This window comes from Impatiens glandulifera, chromosome 6 (assembly GCF_907164915.1).
Source record: "Impatiens glandulifera chromosome 6, dImpGla2.1, whole genome shotgun sequence".
In the NCBI taxonomy this organism is placed as follows: domain Eukaryota; kingdom Viridiplantae; phylum Streptophyta; class Magnoliopsida; order Ericales; family Balsaminaceae; genus Impatiens; species Impatiens glandulifera.
Window position 1 is genome coordinate 38,099,368 of NC_061867.1, and position 24,043 is coordinate 38,123,410.

The following is a 24,043-nucleotide window of genomic DNA, read 5'->3' on the forward strand; positions in this document are numbered from 1 at the left end:
CTTTCCCCATTCCCTTTCTTTCTTCCCGTTTTCCTCTTCCCCTGAAGTCGCGACTGTTGGCTTTCCCCGACCATTCTTCCGGTCCCTTTCTTCCTGCCGAGCATCCCGACGATCGCCAAGCCACAGCCGGACGATCTCCAAGCACCAGCCGGACGTTCTTCGTTTCTCGTTCTCGTTTCTCGTTCTCGTTGGGCGTTGGGCGTTGGGCGTGGGGCGTGGGGCGTGGGGCGTGGGGCGTGGGGCGTGGGGCGTGGGGCGTGGGCGTGGGCTTGGGCTTGGGCTTGGGCTTGAGCTTAAGCTTGAGCCTGGATCATGTTCCCAGGCTATACTTGTGTCTGCTACTGCCTGGGCAAATGCAGCAACCATAGATGTCATCTATGATTTACTACACATAATGGGTCGCGATGACATTCCTGTTGGTCTAGGAGATGTACTTCCAATGAACCAGTCTGACTCTATTTTCTCGGCTGTTGGTGATTGCAAGTACACTCAAGCTATCCCTAATGGTAATGGTGATTCCTCGACTCAGACACCCTTTATGGATTAGCTCGTGATTTACCACGAAGCTCACGAAGGTAAACTGTCCTTGTAAATTGCATTTAAAGATTGTTTGGGTAAAAAAACGACAAAAGCATTTAACCATTATTATTTTTCTTTTGGTTTCAGGTTTACTTCTGAGAACTCAGTAAAATATGGAGCTCCTCGGGATACTGATCATCCTGAACTTATATAAAAAATCTTGACGGTTCTGGATGTGATGCAGGAGGTCTTTATAAATGGTGGACACATAAGAAGTGGTGATAATAAAAATACAGAAAATGACAATATCTTTACAATTCCCGCAAACAAATTTGCAGAATTCAACATGTTTCTTGATCCCATGGCTGCGAAAATAGTTTTCGAATCTGGTCTTAACATCACACTTATCCCATTGAGTGTCCAGCGTAAGCTCAGTGAATTCCCCGTGATTCTAGAAAGGCTTCGTATCAACAAGAAGACGCCCGAAGCTTTTCTAGCTAAACGATTATTGTCTCGTCTATACAAGTTGCAACAAAAGAAACACAGATATCAACATGTGGTAAGTTGATATCCATTCATTGGTTGGTTACACTAGTTTGTATACAATAAATAATTGGCATTTGTTTATGTTATTCTGCAGGGAATGTTTTTAGGTGAAATATTAGGTGCACTAGTAATGGCTGGCGACCGGTCTCAATTAAATTCAGAATTTATAGAGAAGTCTGTTGTAGTAGTGGCAATGGGATTAGAATCTGAAGATGGGCAGAGAATTTTTACTGATGCTAATATGCCGACAGACAGACAACAATTGGCAGTTGTTGGAAGTTTTGAGGAACATAAACAAACTTGGAGCAAACCACCCAAGTGAACCTACAATCGGTTGGACAAAGTTGTGAACCTACAATCGGTTAGACAAAATTTCAGCTTAGCAAATTTGTTGGAATTTTGTATGCTTAGTTTAGTTTGTTATTCAGTGGATTATTATATTCTGTCTCATGAAATTAGTTTGTATTAATTATGATACTAAATCTAAGTTTCATTTTTAGCTAATTTTTAACAAGTAACTTGAATCTTAAAACTTAGTTAACATATATAATTAATAGATGGATCTGGAAATGAATACAAACAGCAGAGCAGTTAGTGTTATCCAGCTCACTCCAGTTCATACTTGTTTCATTACGCGTCCTCTTCCTTATTACACTTTCATTTTCTTTTCTCAAAAGATCAATAATAATATAAATAAGGAAATCATATTGAAATCTGAAATAAACATACAAATATAATTAATTAATATAAGATTAAGACAGCATTCATTGGTCGGCAATAGATAAGATTTTGTTTTGTTCTAAAACAGGGGAGGCCAAACATTAGGGCATTGATTTATAATACATAAGTAGTAAGTAATCTAATAACATATTATTATTATTATTAGGGGAGGTCAATGGCATGATCCAATCTCCATACAAATCCCCAACCAAGTTTGGTTTTATTCTGTAATTCGGATCTGAACCTGAAACCAGTTCATCTCCCTGATTAATCACCACTTCTTGACCATGAGTTTTCGATTTTATCTCCACCCTTCTCTTCACTGCTTCTTCAACCATTGGATATGTAAGTAAATCCATCAGCCATTTTCGGTCCTACAACAAAGACAATATCAAGAGTTCATTAATTGACCTCTATTGTAACAACTAACAGGAACTTTATGTAAGTGCTCCCACACACTTACTTGTGCTTTTATTGCACTTGTATAGTCCTCGGGCGAAGCTCGAAACTTAGCCTCTGCTACAAATTTCCCATAGTGAATTCTCTTCGAAAAGGCCTGGAAGAAGAATTGACACGAATTCGTCAAGTTGATCAATGGGGATACCATATCTATATCATCTATTTTCATTATTCAATTCTTTGACAACACGAAAAAACCATTGTTCAAATAACTTTTGATAACATGAAAAACCAAAAGCTCTACATAATAGTACCTCAGATTGTGATTGAAGACGTTGAATGCTAGAACTGTGAATTCTATTACCCTGATCATCATCAGAAGAATCAGCACTAAGATCAAAGTCGAAGAGGAATCTATCATGAGATCCTAAACCATCTGCAGCCGCAGCAGCAGCAATTGAATCTCCTCTATGCCTTCTTATAGAATTCCGTCTAGAGAAAGCATCCCAGAAAAGCCTTCTACTGTTTTCCCTCGTTAATCTGTAACTAGTTTCAGGAGGACTACTAGAACTCGACAAAATACTAACCATTCTCCCCGTCTGTCCTTCATCATCAATGTCTTGTTCGTCTTCCTCTTCATCCTCTTCTGTATCCGAAACATTAACATTGATATGTTCATGGCTAGGCAAACGAATAGGAACATGGTTATAACTTGTCGAAACATCGCTGGCATGATTTTCCACAGAGATATGATCTGAACACGATTCTTCAAGCTCCTCCTCATGATGCATAAAACCTGACCATATATCACTGCAAGCTCACGCTCACGCCCACGCCCAAGCCCCACGCCCAAGCCCCACGCCCCACGCCCCACGCCCCACGCCCAAGCCCCACGCCCCACGCCCCACGCCCCACGCCCCACGCCCAAGCCCCACGCCCAAGCCCCACGCCCAAGCCCCACGCCCCACGCCCCACGCCCCACGCCCCACGCCCCACGCCCCACGCCCCACGCCCCACGCCCCACGCCCCACGCCCCACGCCCCACGCCCCACGCCCCACGCCCCACGCCCAAACCCTACGCCCAAACCCAAACCCAAACCCAAACCCTAAACTAACTAAGCATTTCCAAAATGAAGCAATACCTAAACTAAACTTCAGTAATCTAAGCATATTGCAGTAATCATTGATCCCTAAACTAAACTGAATGAATAGAACGAGAAAGGAGAACTAACCTCAGTCTCTGAATGATTCGAACGAGAACGAGAAACGAAGAACGTCCGGCTGGTGCTTGGAGATCGTCCGGCTGTGGCTTGGCGATCGTCGGGATGCTCGGCAGGAAGAAAGGGACCGGAAGAATGGTCGGGGAAAGCCAACAGTCGCGACTTCAGGGGAAGAGGAAAACGGGAAGAAAGAAAGGGAATGGGGAAAGGAAAGGAAAAAAAAGAAAAAGAAAAAAAAAAAATTGTAAAAAATAAAAAGGTTATTAAGGGTATAATTGGAAAAAATTTAAAAAAAAGGTTAAAAATCAAAAACTTTATTATGGAGGTTAAATATCAAAATTAGCTTCTTTTTAGGGTTATATTATCAAATTTCGCTTTCACAAACGATTTGAGCTACTTGAAGATTGAACAACAAAGATCATTTCTCCAAAGTTTCATCAATTTTAATCGATCAAATATGACAAATTTAACCTTTAAAGATCAAGAACACAAAGGAGAAAAGTTGAAATTCTTCTCCGATACTCAACTAAATCCATTGAGGTTTGTTGGGTTGGATTTCTTACGTCCTCAGAAATATATAAATATATAAATATATAAATATAGAATTTGAAAGCACAAGATAGAGAGGAGAAAAATCTGCCATTGTTGGCCTCTTGAGAGCTTCAAATTGAGTGTTTCTATTGTGGATCATCTACGCTTCTAAGTTTATTTTTAAATTGTTTTTTTGTATGTATATATAGAACAAATATGAATGACTTATACGCTTCTAACTTTAGTTTTTATATGCTCCAATTCATATAACACACCAATTGAATAAAAAAAACAATTTTTTTTCAGATATATATGTTGTTCTTTTATGCAATTGATGATTCAAACTTAATTCTTACCCGTTATTAAGAATTGAATCAAATCAAGTTAATCAAAAACCTCCCATTTCAAATTTAAGAGATGGTTTAAAATAGGCTTTTCAATTCATGGAATGTTTTTGGATTAAATTGATAATTGAATAATACATCAAAAACTTCAGCATTGTTTAATTTATCATTTTTTTTATTTTAAATTTGAATTAACTTATGTGTTTTTCAAATAACCCTTAAATTAAACTTCAGTAAACTTATGTGTTTCAAAAACAGTAAACTTATGTGTTTCAAAAACAGTAAACTTATGTATTTCAAAAACAGTAAACTTATGTGTTTCAAAAGTACTAAACTTTATCATTTTCTATTTCTATTATAACAGACGAGTGACGACTCTAATAAAGTCAAAGCGGGCCAAAGAAAGACATTCGATCAGAATCTTTATTTAGGTATCAATGTGTAATTTTTGAAAGATACTACATCTAATGAGACATTGTATAGAATTCCTATTGATGGCTTTTGAATTCCTAGTGTTGGGACATATCTGTCTATACCTGAAATTAGAGGTATGAGTAAGGGAAAATATCCTCTTTCGGTTATTTGAGCCCTCAAGCTCTGATGAGAAGACTTTTCAAAATGGAGCTTCAATCTTCTTCGTGATAAGGTCGTCAGTGTTCGGTTGTTCGACATCATAATGATTTTGGAGTTCAAGAGGGTGAAGTCAACCAAAAGATCAATAAAAACTACTCCACAAGTTAATCTTGAAATTTCTTCATCAAATTTAAAAGCAGACCTTTTTTTTAAATCAAATAAAAACACTTGAAAATATTATTCAAACTTGTGTTTCCTATGATGATATATGTATATATAAATAAATAAACAGCATGCTTTTTTCTAGAACTAAAAAGAAGAAGTCTACACCAAGTCCAAAAGGCATTAAATTAATCACTTTTGTTGCTCCTACTAATTACTCACAGGCTTTGTACACCAAAAATGAGGTAGTTCCGGTATAAGAAGCTGCCAATGCCATGCCTGTTGAACTCGGCTGCGAGAATGCCATTTGAGAAGCTTCAAGCTTCTCCTCTCCCTCGTACCAATTTATCCTGCAAAGCAAACAAAATACAATTTCACTTTACTATATTAATTCCAAAAAAAAACCTGTTTAAAATAAGCATACACACTTAATGACACAATTTGAAAAACAAAACAAGAATTTTTCCGTTTCTTATTTATGATACAAATCTATCGTGACTCATTTTCATAGAATGTCTCTTTTTTGAAGGTCCTATGTTTTTGTTATGACGTGTATGTGCAAAAGATCCAAGTCAGCATTGCCAACAACATAAAATCAGAAGAAAAAACCCCAAAGAATAACATAAAAAGGACTTTGATAGAAACATCAAGAGAAATAAAATAGGGGATTGGACCTCAGCAAGCTAGTGGACCCTTTCTGCAGCTTCTCAAGATTTCTACAGATTATTTTTTTTTTTGGCTAATATCAAGATTTTTATAGATTGAAATAATTGTGTGATTTATTTAGATAGATTGAGCACACATAGGCTCAATGTTGTTACTTAACATATTAAATATCTCAAAATACAGCAAAGTTACTTCATCTTTCCCACAATAAAACATTGAAAAAAGCCAAAGGAAACAAAAACAGACAAGAAAGGCATGCATGTCTCCCAATCAACACCGAGATTATGTAAGGACAATGAGTCTTGAATTAGTATTCATTTCGTGTACTGGCTATAGTTTCCACTCCTAATAAGCTCTCAAGGTTTGGACCTACTTAAAGTTTCGTAAACAAAACAACCGTTTTAGATAAATATTAAGAATTTAGATAAGAATGAGTGGTTATAGGTCATTTAGAATTTCATTACAAATAAGATTATAGTATATACAATAGTTATAAATAGAGGCATACAGTATTATTATCATTACTCAATTAATTCAATACAATATTCTCATATCTTCTATTCTATTACTTCTTCTCTATTATTCAAGATGACATATATAAAATTAGTACTTTATAATCAAACTCTAACATCTACTTATAACTGCAATACTATTGTAGTTGTAGAATTTACAGCTCTTATGGCATATAAGCTAAAGGAAACCTCACCATATTTGCATGTAAAGAGATGAAAGAAAAAACCCAAATCAAAATTGCTTATGCAGTGACTTTAAAAAACAAAGAACAAAACCCACATAGCAACTAAGAAAACATAAAATCCTACACAAGCTCTTGGAATTTTTGAAGGGATGAATGGGATACCTGGCAGCATCAAGCAAATGAGTGGCTATATGTTTCCTTCTATTTGAAAGACTGACCCAAATGGCTCTAATTCCACAAACAGCAGGAACAGACTCTTCTTCACAGCATATTGCTCCTTTGAAGAACTCTTCTTCATCCCCAGTCTTCCCACTATTGGTAACAGATGATCGTTTCACTACTTGTCTCTGAAAGCACACTTTGCCAAATTGTAGTTCTGTGGGTCTATTTTGTGCTTTCTTCATGACTATATTCTTAGGCCTTTTGTTGACTGAAGATGAGATGAGTCTATGTGCCTTTGTTATTGTCTCTGCAATTAAACAGCCAGCAATTCTCTGGGAGGTAATGAACAGATACACCTGCAAACAGTAGAGAAATTAGAGCAAAAATTGAATCTGTTTACAACCAACCATGATGTTTATAAATACTAAAATCAAGCCTTAAATCATTCTACAAGACTTACCTTGCAATGTTGATGAAATATCCAGCCATCTCCAAGCTCCATCTCCATCATCTTCAAAACCTCATGTACCTGTTAATTATACCATAACCCAATTACCAATTGATCAGATTCTAGTTAACTAAACATTAGACCTAAGTATATAAGTATGCACCTTGTTTTTCTGTGCTACGGAATCATTATCTAAGACAAGAATCACTCGACCCGACTGAACCGATGGTAATTGGATCTCTCTCTCCTTGCGCCAACCCTAATGATAGGCCAAGAACAATTCAGGTTAAGAAAAACTCAAATCGATCAATGAATTATTTGTATATAAATATGGACCTTAAATTGGATCCCATGAGTGAAATTCTTGTGGATTGTTTTATGAAAATATTCATCTCCTTCATCACCTGCGGCATATTTGAACCCACATATGGAACAGGTTCGAAGAAGAAAATCAGACTGACCCAGTTCTAAATGGAATTGCGCATAGCTTCTTTTCTTGAATGTAGATGCGCGATTCAATGACAAATCTTCGGAGAGACCCTTGAGTTGTTTTCCGTTTATAGATTCATCATCGCTCTCTCTGAATAAACAAAAATTGACCTTGTGATGAACGATATGACTATAGAGAGAGAAGGGGGATGTATCAATGTATCAATGTATCATGTATGCATATACATACCTGATGGGGTTTTGTTCTGGAGATCTACGCTTGTATATGATGCGTATTTCTGATTGATTGAGATGAGAATCATAGTCGCCAAACAAATTGTCGGATTCAGAGATGTTCTTCAGTTCAGGAGATTGTGGTGTGGAAGAAGAATTGAAGAAAGAAGTTATTTTGGGCTGCATGTGTAAGAATTTCTTGCAACCCAGGTCGAGATTTTGCGTTCTAACCGGGGCTAGATGTAGTATTCGATCTTTGGCGCCAATGAAAGAGAAAATTTGTAGCGACCGCCAAATGAAAAGATTCTAACTTTTTCTTTTATTTGTTCAATTCTTTACTTAGGGGAAATTTGATAATATGACCCTGAAAACAAAGGTATTTTGAAATATAACCTCCAAAATAACTTTTTTGTTTTTTAACCTTTTTTTTAATTTTTTCCAATTTTACCCTCAATAACCTTTTTATTTTTTATTTTTTTCTTTTCTTTTTCTTTCTTTTCTTTTCTTCTTCCCCCGCTTTCCCTTTCCCCCGACCGTTGCACTCCCCCCTCCCCAGACCCTTCTTCTTCCCTTCCGTTCTTCTTCTTCCCTTCCGTTGCACTCCGCCGACGTTCGCCAAGAAGCTCAACCCTTCCAGCCAGCCTCTTCGTCGATCGCCAAGCCGAACTTCCAGCCAATGACGATCGCCAAACCTCGGACGATTCTAGCCCAACGATTTGAGGTTAGTTTAGGTTTATTGTTTAGGTAATCTTAGTTTAGTTTAGGTTTATTGTTTTAAATGCTGAGAATGCTGAGATTGATATAGTTTGAAATGCTGAGAATGTTTGTGAATGGCTTGTGAATATTTGCTTTGCATGTTTTGATTAGGGTTTTAGGGTTTTAGTTTATTATGAATGCTGAGAATGAATGCTGAGAATGGTATATTTGATTAGGGTTTTAGGGTTTTAGTTTAGGTTTAGGGCTTGGCGTGGAGGTTGGGCGTGGGGCGTGGGGCGTGGGGCGTGGGACGTGGGGCGTGAGGAGTGGGGGTTGGGCGTGGGGCGTAGGGCTTGGGCGTGGGGCTTGGGCGTGGGGCGTGGCCCTTAGGCGTGGGCGTGGGGCGTGGGCCGTGGGTCTTGGGCGTGGGGCGTGGGTCTTGGGCGTGGGCGTGGGGCGTGGGGCGTGGGTCTTGAGCGTGGGGCGTGGGTCTTGGGCATGGGTCTTGGGTCTTGGGCGTGGGGTCACGCAATATGTAAAACTAATTAATAAGTTTCTTAATAAATGAGGATAGCTTAGTTGGGAGAATGTTAGACTGAAGATCTAAAGGTCAGGTGTTTGATCCACCTTCACTGTAAAAGTTTTTTTTTCTATTGGAAATTTTTTAAACAGAGTGATGATATATATAAACATTGAAATGATTTTGATATGTATGAATATTCTTTCAAAATGGTTGTGTGTACAATTTTTCTTGGGCCAATACTCTAGAATTGTTTACGCTCATACTTATTTCGCTAATATTGTGGCTCATGGTGGTTGGGATGATTGGGACCACATCAGTAACAAGAACAAGTATACATCTTTAATATACAAATCTTAAACATTCATTTACTTTTGATGCATATTATATTAATTGTTGAATTTTCTATATAGGACTGCCTTTTTCGGGGTGTACAAGTGTTATGGGCCTGGGGCGAATAATTAATTCAATTTCATTATTTATTGTGTAGTAATTTATTTGTTTCATTGATTCTTTCATAGATGTTGAATTAGTATAAATAGAAATGAATGGTGTTTGTGTGACTTATAAAAATTACATTATAATCTTCTCAAAGTCATTCAAATAGAAAATTATTAAACAAGCCATTTGAATAATTAGTTTATAAGTTTCAAACCTATTTCTTTTGTCTATGTTTTGGTTAATGATGAATTTTGTTTATATTACGCACTTGTTATTTTCCTTTGGGCAAAAAACAACTTATTTGTTGCTTTGTGCTCTCAATAATTTTAAGTAAACAATCTTTATATATACAAAAAAATACAAGATTTATAAAATATAAACAAAAGAATTGAGATTCCTTTTCAAGAATAAGAATGTATGTATAATATACATGATTTGCACAATCCCATCAATGAATTCAATTTACAAATTGTTGAGAGAAAGAGACAACTGAGAAAATAAGTACCTGACTTACTTATAATCCCACCCTTCCATTACACACTGGAGGCTTTTCTCAAGTGCAGCAAATAGTACAACATATATATTACACAACAATTAGTAATTTGTTCAAATTTCTACTTCATAAAGCTCCATTTTGTGCTGCAAGTACAACAACAAAGCTCCATAACTGACCCTCAATTGAACACTGTAATACCTCTTTCTTTTTGCCAAAAACCAGAAGACTTTGTACATTTGCTGCTGTTACATAGATATGTATAATAAAAGTTGTTATAGTCGATTAATGCAAGCACAAAAACAAGAATATAGATTTAGCAAGGTTCATCCTAGATTAAGATTATCTTCTTAGCTCATATTAGAAACTTAAGTTCACATTGGAGATAATGAGAATGTTGGGTATTATCTTCGCTGTTTCATTAATTATAAAGTAAAAGGCAAAGAAAAAAAAACTTTTACAGTGAAGGTGGATTGAACACCTGACCTTTAGATCTTCAGTCTGACATTCTCCCAACTAAGCTATCCTCATTTATTAAGAAACTTATTAATTAGTTTTACATATTGCGTGACCCCACGCCCAAGACCCACGCCCAAGACCCACGCCCCACGCCCAAGACCCACGCCCCACGCCCAAGCCCCACGCCCTACGCCCAAGCCCTACGCCCCACGACGAACCCCCACTCCCAACGCCCCATGCCCAACCCCCACGCCTCACGCCCCACCCCCACGCCCATGCCCCACGCCCACTCCCCACGCCCCACGCCCAAGCCCCACACCCCACGCCCCACGCCCCACGCCCCACGCCCCACGCCCAACCCCCACGCCAAGCCCTAAACCTAAACTAAAACCCTAAAACCCTAATCAAATACACCATTCTCAGCATTCATTCTCAGCATTCATAATAAACTAAAACCCTAAAACCCTAATCAAAACATGCAAAGCAAATATTCACAAACCATTCACAAACATTCTCAGCATTTCAAACTATATCAATCTCAGCATTCTCAGCATTTAAAACAATAAACCTAAACTAAACTAAGATTACCTAAACAATAAACCTAAACAATAAACCTAAACTAACCTCAAATCGTTGGGCTAGAATCGTCCGAGGTTTGGCGATCGTCGTTGGCTGGAAGTTCGGCTTGGCGATCGACGAAGAGGCTGGCTGGAAGGGTTGGGCTTCTTGGCGAACGTCGGCGGAGTGCAACGGAAGGGAAGAAGAAGAACGGAAGGGAAGAAGAAGGGTCTGGGGAGGGGGGGAGTGCAACGGTCGGGGGGGAAAGGGAAAGCGGGGGAAGAAGAAAAGAAAGAAAAAGAAAAGAAAAAATAAAAAATAAAAAAGAAATAAAAAAATAAAAATAAAAAGGTTATTGAGGATAAAATTGGAAAAAATTTAAAAAAAGGTTAAAAAACAAAAAAGTTATTATGGAAATTATATTTCAAAATACATTTGTTTTCAGGGTCATATTATCAAATTTCCCTTACTTAGAAAATACAAAACCTATTTTCTTTAAACTAAATAAGAAATTATTTCATAGAAAATTTCTTCAAACTTTAAGACTTTATAAAAATAAAAAAAATCTCTCATTAATAATATATATAATTTTATTATGAACTTGTATTATTATTATTATTATTTTGTTTAATGTAAGAATACATAATAACTCTATTTTTACGAATTTTTACTTCTATTTAAATATTCTAATAATATGAATTTGTATTATATATAAGAGACTAAAATAATAATTCACCACAAGAAGTTAACTTAAATCAATGAGTTTTTAATTTTATTAATTTCCCGACTTTTTAATATGTCACTTCGATGAACCAATATATACCTTGTTTCATTATTATACAATCTTAATGATCAATTAATCATTATATAATTTAAAATTGTTAATTTATATTTATAATTTTATGTATAAATATATAATTAATATGACTAATAATTAAAATTAAATCACCCAATTCATATTAAAAAATCATAAAAAAAAATTATATCCACAATACTCAATTATTTTCACAATTATCTTATATTTCTTTATTTTGTTAAGCACAAAACTTCAAATGAACCATTACATGATATTCTAAATCAAAAAATCACAATAAATATGAATATTTTATAAGAATAAGACTAATACATTATAGATATCTTTATAGATACATTTAATGCTTATGATGTGGTGGCCTAGTGGTTTATTTGGAGATATTTATATATAGTCTATTTATAACCCTCACTCAGAGACGTGACTACCTGTAGGAATTATTCAGTTGGGCTTTCCTTCGAAAATCAAGTCAGTGTACCTTCTCCTTGGTTGAAAACCAGACCGTGTCTCATTTTCTCGATAGAAAACTAGGCCACGGTCTAAGAACATCAAGCAAGGAAAAACATGATTTTGTCCTAAAATAAGATCTAACACTACAAAAACGTTCCCTTAGCATTACTAGAATACAAAACTATCTTTAATTGTGTATTCATAACACAATTTTTTAAGGAAAATCAACAAACCTATCTTAGACAAAATTAACCTTCCTAAATAATACTTCTATATTTTATAGTACATGATTAGGGGCAAACTAGAAAATTATATAGGAGCATATTTTAATAAGAGGGCTGAAAATGAATAAATCTTAAAATCATTCCAAAAATTATAATTAGTACACCAAAATGTCAAAAATAATTCAAGTATCAATGATTTTTTCTTATAATTTTTAGAACCCTAGAATACAATTTTTTACACAACAATGTAGACATAATTATAAAATATTATTCAAATAACCCTAATCCGAATATTTTGTTTCATAAAATGCAGAAAAGTATTTCCAGTAATTTTATATTTTTTAATTTTTTTATAAAATAATTAAAGACTCTTTAAATCCAAAATCAAGTTAGATGCACTTTTAACCAAAACAAACAAGCCTCCTAAGGAATTTAACCAACCGACTAATGATTCCGGCTCAACCGGGACCCTCAACACAAAGGCCGGAACATCTGATAAAACCGGCCATCAATCCTTATATCCATCCATTCAAATAAGCTAAATTTAGAGCCGCGTGTCACGGCCCATTGGTATGGGGTACACATGGAAAGCTCACAAGGTGCATTTTCTAGAATATTTCGGGGTTTTGTGTTCATTTCTGGAACTCTCTAGAATCCTCTAGGAGTTCCTGGATTTTGGTCGGTCATGGAACTTTCTAGATTTCTCTAGGAGTTCCCTTTTTGTAAATGAGGTCATGGAACTCTTTAGAATTCTCTAGGAGTTCCTCTTTTGTAAGTAGAGTCATGGAACTTTCTAAAATTCTCTAGGAAGTTCCTTTTTGTATGTAAGGTGGGAGAACTCTCTAGAATTCTCTAGGAGTTCTCATGTATAGGTGCTAGTAGAATTCTCTAGAAACCTCTAGGAATTCTTAGAATTAGTTTAATAATAGAAGAGTCTAGAAATGTCTAGGACAAGGAAGATTTAGAATGATCTTTCCACTTGTATATAAACAAGTCTTGGCCATAAACCAAGAAACTCAACTCAACACTTGTAATACCTCACTATTGTAAGCAATAAACAAGATATTCTCCAAGCTCTTTCTCTATCAAGTATTCCATCTTCTTGCATCTTTTAGAAGGCTGACTAGCTAGGATTGTGGCAATCTAGTCTAGTGCCGCGCGGGACGAGAGAATATTCGGTGACCGAGTTTCTGCCCGTGACAAGTGGTATCAGAGCGAAAGTGGTATCGCATCCACATTTGTGCTTCCGCATTTGAAAGAAGATTGGGTCAAGAAGAGATGGATTCAAGTTCCAAAGTCACGAAGGTTTCGACCGACGAACAGAAGGACAAGAGGTCCAAGAGGGACAATTCCGTCGAGAGGAGTGCCGACATGGAAGCGCGGGTGACCCGGCTTGAGGAAGGCATGTCCGAGCACCAGGAGGCTCTCAAAGTGTTTAGCGCGGTGGCCGAGAGGGTGACAGCGTTGGATGAGGCTGGTGAAAAGTTGGAGAACAAGGTGATGGGGATCATTAACAATATGAACCGGAGCATTCGTGACGAAGTGCTGGGATCGGTTTGAGGGGAGGTTAATGATATCCGCCATGAAGTGCTCGAGACAATCTGGGGAGAAGTCCATGCGATGGTCGAGGCCCTCCGGAGGGAGATCTTGGGGAGGCTAGAATCGATGGAAAGACGGATTAAGAGGAATGGAGGGGAACATAGAGGTGCGGCACCTCAATGGATGGATGTTCCTAAGCCAACTCCATTCAAAGGCTCGAGGAGTGCAAGGGAAGTGGAGGACTTCCTTTGGAACATGGAGAGGTACTTTCGGGCATCAAGCATACTAGATGATCGTGGCAAGTTGGAGACAGCACCTTTCTTCCTGCAAGAGATGGCACTACTGTGGTGGAGGAGGCGGGAAGTAGATATTGAACGAGGTACGCTGCGAATGGAGACGTGGGACGACTTCAAGAACGAGTTCAAGCGCCAATTCTTCCCAGAGAACGCCGAGTTCGAGGCTAGGAAAAGGTTGAATCAACTTGTGCACAACAAGAGCATCAAGGAGTATGTGAAGGAGTTCCAAGAGTTGATGCTCGAGTTACCTAGTCTAACGGAACAGGAGGCCCTGTTCGCGTTTGTGAATGGCCTTAAGACTTGGGCGCAGTTAGAGCTGCAAAGGGCCAAGGTGCGGGATGTCTCCGAGGCAATCGCAGTTGCAGAAAGACTGTTAGAACTCAAAGTGTCTGTGGATAGGCCGAATATCCTCAGGGACGAGGAGGAAAATCGTGGGGAGACCGCCCACGTGACCAGGAGAAAGGTGGGGGAGACCGCCCACCTAGGAAGGGGCATGCACATAACACCTCTGTGGGGAAGACCGATGACTCGGGTAAGCCAAGAGTGTGTCATATTTGTGGTGCCCATAATCACATAAAGTTTATGTGCCCGTTCTAGGGGACAAAGTTGCAACAGTGAAAGGACACGAGTCTTCCGAGGAAGAGGAAGGGACTCAGGTGGGTTCTTTGAGACTTCTCAATACTACGAAGACTAGTGTTGCGAAGCCGGTCAAGGAAACAAGGAGTGGCTCTTTGTTCGTGGAAGCTTGGATCGGGGGAAGACGCATTAAGGCACTAGTGGATACAGGGGCTACACACAACTTCATGCGAGAAGGAGTAGCCAAGGCGTTGGGTCTGCGGATCAGCCCAACAAGAGGGACAGTGAAGTCCTTCGATGCAGCCAAGCCGGTGGCTGGGGAGGCTAGGAAAATGCACACCAGGATCGGAGACTGGTATGGGACAGTCTCGTTTACCTTGGTCCCAATGGAAGACTACGACGTAGTGTTGGGATTACAATGGTGCGATCAGGTACACGCTTGCATAATGCCTTATTCCGATTCCTTAATCATTTTGGATCACGGGAAGTCTAGCGTGATTCCGACAAGGAGAGAATCAAAGGGAATAGGCATGTTCTCGACAATGCGATTCAGCCGAGGTCATAAATGTGGTAAAGGGGCTTTTACCACTTTTGCTAGGGTGGATGATGAGGACGGTTCCAAAAGGAAAGGACAAGTACCCAAGGAAGTCCAAAAGAAGTGCAAGGTCTTCGAGCGGCTCAAGGCTAAAGGCACGAAACCATCAGATCCACAAGGTTTGGCCACAGACAACGTGGGCCAAAGTTAGTCCGCCTTCACTCGCGTCAAGTCCATGGGAAAGGATGCAGGGCGTGCAGTCGGAATAGGGGACGGTGGAAAGGGGAAATTACCCCCGCAACAGTTGAAGTCTCTGCGGTCTGTGCTCAAGGGGCTTGTGCGCAAATTCGAGGGACCATTTTCAATCGAGAGACGTGTCAGAAATGTCTCATATCGGTTGGAGCTGGCGGCCATAGGTGCACCCGATGCCGTGACGTGTAAGGGAGAGGAAGAGCACTCATGGGACGCCAGGAAGAAGATCACCATGCATCGTTCTAAGGTCGTGCCGAGGTCAGTCACGACTTAGGTGGGGGAGAATGTCACGGCCCATTGGTATGGGGTACACATGGAAAGCCCACAAGGTGCATTTTCTAGAATATTCCGGAGTTTTGTGTTCATTTCTGGAACTCTCTAGAATCCTCTAGGAGTTCCTGAATTTTGGTCGGTCATGGAACTCTCTAGATTTCTCTAGGAGTTCCCTTTTTGTAAATGAGGTCATGGAACTCTCTAGAATTCTCTAGGAGTTCCTCTTTTGTAAGTAGGGTCGTGGAACTTTCTAGAATTCTCTAGGAAGTTCCTTTTTGATGTAAGGTGGGAGAACTCTCTAGAATTCTCTAGGAGTTCTCATGTATAGATGCTAATAGAATTCTCTAGAAACCTCTAGGAATTCTTAGAATTAGTTTAATAATAGAAGAGTCTAGAAATGTCTAGGACAAGGAAGATCTAGAATGATCTTCCCACTTGTATATAAACAAGTCTTGGCCATAAACCAAGAAACTCAACTCAAAACTTGTAATACCTCACTCTTGTAAGCAATAAACAAGATATTCTCCAAGCTCTTTCTCTGTCAAGTATTCCATCTTCTTGCATATTTTAGAAGGCTGACTAGCTAGGATTGTGGCAATCTAGCCTAGTGTCGCGCGGGACGAGAGAATATTCGGTGACCGAGTTTCTGCCCGTGACACACGTCACCCTTCCAAAATGCCACGTAGATTCATTGTAATTAATTTTAGTTGGTATTGACAATAAATATGTTAATATCAAGTTCTAATTAAATTCAATAAAATAAGTTAAGGATTAATTCTTTGTCTAGAAAAGAAAACTAAAAAATAAAGGAGTTAATTTAGGTAATTGATTTTGATTAAAGTATGAAAATGTAGCTAACATGTTATTGATCCAAGTATTGATCCATGTCTTGAAAATAATATCAATGGAGCTTAGAAAAAAGCACAACAGCTATGAGACAAATAAGAGAGAAAATGACATGTTAATTTGAATTCTTGATTGTCAATCTAAGCTAAAAATCAACTATTAGAAATTCTAATATAGATTAGGCAATTGTGATAAAAATTGAATATCTCTTATTTGAATTGTCCTAAAATTTTAATTTTCAAGACTTTGGCTATTTATTGAAAGCTAAAGAGAACCCCAGAAGATGAAGTTGAAATTTGAAGTGAGTTGAGAAATATTTATTTCTCAAGTGAGGCTTCCCAAGAGATTATTATAGTTTTTCAGTTCCGAGTGTTTCTTATAAATCTTTTTTATCTTCTTATAACTTCACCATTTGATTATAGTAAATAAATAGCCTTGTATTGTTTTGGAAAGTGGATGTAAGCATTTTGCTAAACCACTATAAGAATCTTGTATTTTTTTATTGTTATTTCTTTTCTTGATTCACTTATTTTATTCATAAAACATTATCTCTTCGAAGAGATTGTGCGTGTCAAGCGTTATCCGTAAGTTTGGTTGGTTTCTACATTATATAGTTTCCCAAGTTTTACTAGGAGAATATGCACAATTATCGAGAATTATCAATGAGAGTGAAAGAATGCTCTCGGGGATATTAATATCACCGAGGGCAAAAGGTTGCCCTCGCTGATAATTTTATTATTTCCGAAGACAAAAGGTTGCCTTTGCTGATAATATTATATTTTGCACTAAATTAACCCACGACCGCCAACTATTTTTTCTCTCTTCTTCTTCATTTCTGTAATGCAGAACTATTTCTTCCTCTTATCCTCAGGTTCATCTTCAATCTTCCATCTCTTCAATCTTCAATCTTCAATCTCATTCCATCTTTTTTAATTTTCAGATTCGTTGTTTTATCTCCTTCAATTTCAATTTTGAAGTGCATCTTCATGCTGAACTCCTGATGTTCCTCGCAAGGTTCTTATAGCGCCAGGTTCGTCTTTAATTCGTCTTCAATCTTCCATCTCTTTCAATGTTTCTTGTCTGTTTTTGGATTGAGGGTTAAGGACATCTTAAAGATTAATGGTGAAAACATTAAAGAAGAATATGGTCGGCATTAGATGATGAAAACAGTAAAGAAGAACGACTCGCGATGTTTGATTCAGTTTAGGTATACCTAAGAATCTGTAAGAACTTTAACTTCTTTAGAAGATATTTTTAAATCTGTAATTGTAAGATGATATTTTGCAGGATGATTTCTTACTTTTTTTTGTTATATAATTGTTTCTTCAAATAACAATCTCTTCTTCTTATTTTACATTTTGTTTATCTGAACTTAGAAGTATTTGTTGATGGTAAGAGGGGATGGAGAAGGAGAGTTCGAAATAATTGTTGGAAATTATTTAATATTATCACCGAGAGCATTGGCTCTACTCTCAGTAAAAAAATATATTTATCTCCAAGGGCAGTAAATGCCCTCGTAGATACTCTTTTTATTTTTTCACTGACAGCCGTATCACCGAAACGCTACGAGAGCATTTATCGCCCTCGGTAAACACTATCACCGAAAGCATTTTTTATATCTCCGATGGTTTTTTTTCTCCTTAAAAATCAATTTTTTACTAGTGTTTAGACCTATTGAACCTATCCCTCAACAAGTGGTATCAAATCCTTGTTTTCTCTCAGCCTTATAAAGGTTAGAATAAAGAAGTTTCTGAATTAGAAATTAGTAAAACCATTTTGATTTTTTGGTTGATTTAACATGGCTAGTAGTTTTGACATTGAGAAGTTTAAACTCATACCCTAATCATTTTGAGATTGGGTGACAACTGACAAGGTATTGAGAGAGGTTGCAAAGGAGGTCACGACTGCATCTCTTTGGCTGAATCTAGAATCTATTTACATGACCAAATCTCTTGTGAAAATATTGATTTGAAGCAAAAGATCTTTGCATATATGATGGTAGCCGAAAACACCATGGAGGAAAATCTTGATGATTTCTTGAAAATCAATTTGGATTTAGAGAATATTGAGGTGAAGGTTGAAGATGAAGACCAAGATCTCTTATTGCTCCAAAGCCTCCCTAATTCCTATTCTAACCTAAAGTACACAATGTTGTATAGAAGAGAGTTCATCTCATTATAGGAGGTCCACAATGCCTTATTGTTTAAAGAAATGTCAAAAATTGTCGATAGAGTTAAAAATCATGGAGATGCATTGTATGTTCGATGGAGGCCACCGAAGGACACATGGAAGAAGAAGGAAGGAAGGATTTATAGTTAGTATATATTGTTTATAATATGCTATGAATTCCAAGAGTAAGACCACTATAAGAGGCAATGCCCGATGGTTAAACAATGTGAAAATAAAACAAAGCTAGTACAAGTGAATGAAATAGTGGTAATGTTCTTTATGATAAAGACAACACCTATATCTTAACCATTGAACTTAATTCAAGTGATAGTGGTTGGATCCTCGACACAGGATGATCATTTCATACGACTCCTAACCGAGATTTAATCCAAGACTATGAGGAACTTGATGGTAGAAATATGTTGATGGGTAACCATGCATGCAACTAAGGTTGTGGGTATTGACCTAGTTAGCATCAAGCTAAAGTATGGTCAACTTTAAATCTTAAAGGAGTTAGGAACATTCTAGACCTAAAGAAGAACTTAGTTGCTTTAGGAACACTTGATATGGTGTGAGTAGAAGATAATATGTCTTGAAAATAACAAAAAGAAATTTGATAGTCTTCAAAGGGAAGAAAAAGAAGGCAAACCTTTATAGATTGGATGGTGCACAAGAGATATGTCTTGCAATAATTTCTTCCAAAGATTCTATAAGGTTATGACGCCTGAGATTATGTTATATGAGTCAAAGGGGCTTGAAAGAGAAAAGAAGGAAAGGAACACTTGGTGATCTAAAACTTAGTGAGCTTGAGTTTTGTAAACATTGTGTGATGGGAGAATCTACAAGGGTAAGTGTTGATGTTTCCCAATCTAAGTTAATTGCAATCCTAAATTACATACATTCAGATGTATTGAGGCCAACTCAAAATATGACTCATGGTGGTGCAAAGTATTTTATTCTCTTCATTGATAATTACTCTAGAAAGTGTTGGGTGTTTCCTATGATGATAAAGAATGAAAATATCCAAAAGTTTAAAAATCGGAAGATGTTGGTGGAAAACCAAACTGATATGAAGATCTAGAAGCTTAGAACTTGTAGACACCTCATTTTTACACCCCAAAATTAAAATAAATTCTCTCAATCCAGTATGATGATCATACTTGATTATTGGACCGAAAAAAAAACAGAAACACTTTTCAGAATTGGCTCAAAATGACCCTTGAATGGTTGTCCAAAATACCAATTCTAAGAATACTCCAGCTTCATATGATCCAACACCTTCAAATTGACCGATTTGAAAAATCATGAACTTTGAGTATAATATTGTTGTTGAAAAAAATATACAAAATACCTATTCTTAGGTTTGTTCTTTCATACAAACGTAACGTTCCATAAAAGTCAGAATTCGGGAGACCTAACACGTTTAGATTAACCGATTCGAAAAATTATGAAATTTGAGTATAATATTACTATTTGTAATTTTGTGTAGAAGGTTTTCAAAAAGGTAAAAGTGTCAAAACCGAGTCTAAAGAATGGGTTAAGACTGAGTCAACTAAAATCAACAAAGGATCTCCCATGCATCCAAAGCATTTTTAATGAGTGACTGATGTCAGGATGATGCCAAGCATGTGCCTCATTTGAAAAATGCCCAAATTTCCTTATTTTGGCATTAGTTTGCTGAAAGAAGTTCAACAAAGATAATCAACTTAAAATTCACGCAGATCGCTATGATCAATGGTTATAGATGATTTTGGATGTTTTAGAAAACTTATATAGTCCTCTACAAGGCTCGTTTGAATTCAAATTCAAATCGATGCTCTTAACCTCAAGAAATTGGTGGTGCAAGACAATGTGACCATAATATGATATAACTAGACATGCTTGTGGTTAGAAATTCATAACTTGAACCACATGGACTCAAAATGGGATTTCTATATATGGTTGGAAAGCTAAGACACATCCCCATCGAATGACACATGCCTGAGTCTTCATTCGACGGTTAAGGTGGTCTATGTCGCCCGACAACACGATGCAAGTACATCAACTTCGATCCTAGAGCGAATTGAATCTTGGTGTCACTTTGAAAATTCACATCTTTTGACTCACTAGACCATTTGGTTAAAATGAGCTACCATTAGAATTATCTTTAATTTTACCTTTTAATGATAATAAACATCACTCATGGCTCGACTTACAGCCCACGCTAGGTCGTTCGTACGCCGAACTATTCATATTAAGACCAATGAGGCTCCATCATGAAATGCATGGACCTGCGACCTATCTCAAACTTCTTAGGAAAAACATAACAGGTAGCCAACCTCAATACCTTCCATTGTACTATGGATCAATATCAATAGTGGTTTGAGACAAAATTTATAGCCATTTGAAGTTTTAGTTGATCAAAGTTTGTTGAAACCAAAACTCAAGAAATACTTAACTTTAAAAATGCAATTTTTTGCCACAATCCATTATTTGACCTGTTTCAAATTAGATAATTTATGTGGATGAGTTACCGAGACGCAAGGCTAGGCCTTAACAAAAATGAACTCAAACTCAACTCGAGGTGACCCGCTGCCTCCCGATAACACGATGCAAGTACATCAACTTCGATCCTAGAGCGAATTGAATCTTGGACTCACTTTGAAAATTCACATCTTTTGACTCACTGGACCATTTGGTGCAAGTGAGCTACCATTAGAAAGGTCTTTAAGTTGACCTTTTAATGATAACAAACATCACTCATGGCTCGACTTACAGCCCATGCTAGGTCGCTCGTATGCCAAACTATTCATTTTAAGACCAATGAGACTCCATCATGAAATGCATGGACTTGCAACCTATCTCAAACTTCTTGGGAAAAACAGAACATGTAGCCAACCTCAATACCTTCCAATGTATTATGGCTGAATCTCAATAGTGGTTTGAAACAAAAGTTATAGCCATTTGAAGTTTCAGTTGATCAAAGTTTGTTAAAACCAAAACTCAAGAAATACTTAACTTTAAAAATGCAATTTTTTTGCCACAATCCATCATTTGACCTATTTCAAATTAGATAATTTATGTGGATGAGTTACCGAGACGAAAGGCTTGGCCTTAACAAAAATGAACTCAAACTCAACTCGAGGTGAGTCGCTGAAGGTGTTACTGGTTGAGCTGACTCGAGAAATTAAAATGTCTCAAATATACTATTCCTAAGGGTATATAAGGAGATAACCTTATTCATTTGAGGCACGGTTGATAAATTGCAAAAATTTCATCATACACTAGAGAGAAAACCACAACTAAGAGCTAGAGTGACCAAATCAAGAACACTTCGAAGGCTATTCCGGTGAGGACTGCAGGTCCTCCAACAAACTCTTCTTCTCTATTTGTTCTTCTTTCTTCTACTCATTAGGTAGGCTCCTCTACTCCTTGACTCCATGTGTAACATATATTATCATTCGATTTTGTAAATCGACGATAAGTTAACATGTGATATGCTCCAAAGTTCAATAAATTAATTTATTAGTTTTGTTGAATTTCTTGAATGTTGTTTGTTGATTTGGTGAAACCTAGCTTCTAGAAGTCCCTAGGTTAAATTGTGTATAGTTAGGAAGATGCTAGGTCTTGACTAGCTCAAATCATATTCTTTAATCTTTGTCGGACTCTACACATTCAGTAGCTGGAGGAAGAATTGTCGACTAATTCTTCAAACGAGTTCCATACCCTCCTCATTGTAGCGAAGGTTTAGTCGAAGCTCACAAAAGTAGGGAATACACAGTCGAAGGCTATAGCGAGAACGCCTCGACAAACAAAAAAATTAGTAGATGGTAACTATCGGCCGATTTCTAGATATGTAAGGGAATCTTCCTTCAATTCCTCCTCTCTTCATTATAGTGAACTAAGACCTCTATTAAAGATCTCCAAAACCTTGACAAGCCTCGCCAACGAAGAGCTCCAGTAGTCCGAGGTGATGGCGAGACGAAATGAAGCTCCAACGGGAAATCGAACTTTCGATTTTAGAAACAGACAAGCTGAATTCGAGATGATTCTTCCAGCAAATATCCAGGCGCTACGTGATGACGAAGACGAGCTGAATCCGAGATGATTATTGAGCGAGCAACGTCTAGTCTCCATGCGAATCCATGCACAACATCGGAACTCAACGAAGACGGAGCGAGACGCGAGGAAGACGACGAAGAAGCTTTTAAGCTTTTCCCAACTTTTTATGTATTCCGATTTCCCGAAGTTATGAGGTGCATTCACTTTGTCCCGTAGACTTCTTAATATTTTAAATTATTCTATAAACTTTAATTTATTAATTCTCAAATAAATTGGCCCCTAGACTTTTTACATTGTGCAATTTTATCCTCCAACTTCCAATTTCTGATATTTTCAATAACACCAAAACAATTCGCCCCTTGGACTATTTGTTCACGTCCAATTCAACCCTTAAACTTTATATATGTCTAATTTTGGCTATAAAGTTCCAATTTCAATAAATTTGAAATTTCTTAAGGCTTGTTTAGTTCCTTTTACACACCAAAATACTTTATTTCATCAAATGGAGCCTCTAAATCATTTTAGAAAAAAATCCAAAACTTCATGGATGGTAAAAAAAATTATTTTCTAAAAAAATAATATTTTCCCATAATTTTTAAGGCCCGTTGGAAAATGACTTAATTTGAAACGCTCATATCTTGAGCTCTACACCTCGGAATATTATAAAATTTATACAACGGGTCCATCAAATTATTTTTGACCTTCATGAAATTTTTTCAAAATTTTCGGAACACTTTCAGAAGAAAACTCATTTAGCGGTGTCATATCAGGAGTCTTGTAGCTCCGAAAATTCCAAACTCGAGTGCAAAGTGTTCCGAAAATATGGTTGACATTAGGGTTGTAAACGAATCGAATCGAAGCGAATATTACTGTATTCGATTCGTATTCGTGAAACTATTTGAATATTCGTATTCGTATTCGAAATTTTTTCGAATAATTAATGTGATTCATATTCGATTTAAAATTGATATTCGTATTATTCGATCCGATTCGAGTATTCGATTCGATTTTTTGAGTAACGTCGACTGGAGAAGAGAAGAGAAGAGATGAGATGGAGGCGGTGATAGGTTTTGAGTGATTAGCAGCAGAATGACTAAATGTGGGTTTCAAGTTTTCAACCAAAGAAATGTATATATGTATATATGTACTAGGGTTTTAGAATAAATAATATTTATAAAATTAAAATTAATAAAACGGTATATATATATATATAA

At 37.1% G+C, this 24,043-nt stretch overlaps 1 protein-coding gene, 1 long non-coding RNA gene and 1 pseudogene across 2 annotated transcripts; 1 reads left to right on the plus strand and 2 right to left on the minus strand.

The window, feature by feature from the left end:
- Positions 1–268: 268 nt before the first annotated feature.
- LOC124943579 lies at positions 269–9,631 on the plus strand (annotated as a pseudogene).
- LOC124941100 lies at positions 1,957–2,354 on the minus strand. The gene is made up of 2 exons (XR_007099597.1): positions 2,249–2,354; positions 1,957–2,159 (listed from the first exon to the last, which is right to left on the minus strand). It is a non-coding gene; the product is annotated as an uncharacterized LOC124941100 (long non-coding RNA).
- LOC124941821 (protein CHROMOSOME TRANSMISSION FIDELITY 7) lies at positions 5,185–7,897 on the minus strand. The gene is made up of 6 exons (XM_047482175.1): positions 7,667–7,897; positions 7,324–7,567; positions 7,151–7,246; positions 7,000–7,068; positions 6,540–6,895; positions 5,185–5,364 (listed from the first exon to the last, which is right to left on the minus strand). The coding sequence occupies exons 1-6, from the start codon at positions 7,834–7,836 to the stop codon at positions 5,229–5,231; spliced, it is 1,071 nt and encodes a 356-aa protein (XP_047338131.1). The 5' UTR covers positions 7,837–7,897; the 3' UTR covers positions 5,185–5,228.
- Positions 9,632–24,043: the final 14,412 nt, after the last annotated feature.

What these genes read in the sequence shown, in the direction of transcription:
- LOC124941821 (XM_047482175.1), bottom strand. Translation starts at nt 7,836, where the DNA reads ATGCAGCCCAAAATAACTTCTTTCTTCAATTCTTCTTCCACACCACAA. An exon ending in CCAGAACAAAACCCCATCAG is followed by an intron (nt 7,568 to 7,666) that starts GTATGTATATGC and finishes TTGTTTATTCAG; the next exon opens with AGAGAGCGATGATGAATCTA. An exon ending in CCGTAGCACAGAAAAACAAG is followed by an intron (nt 7,069 to 7,150) that starts GTGCATACTTAT and finishes TATAATTAACAG; the next exon opens with GTACATGAGGTTTTGAAGAT.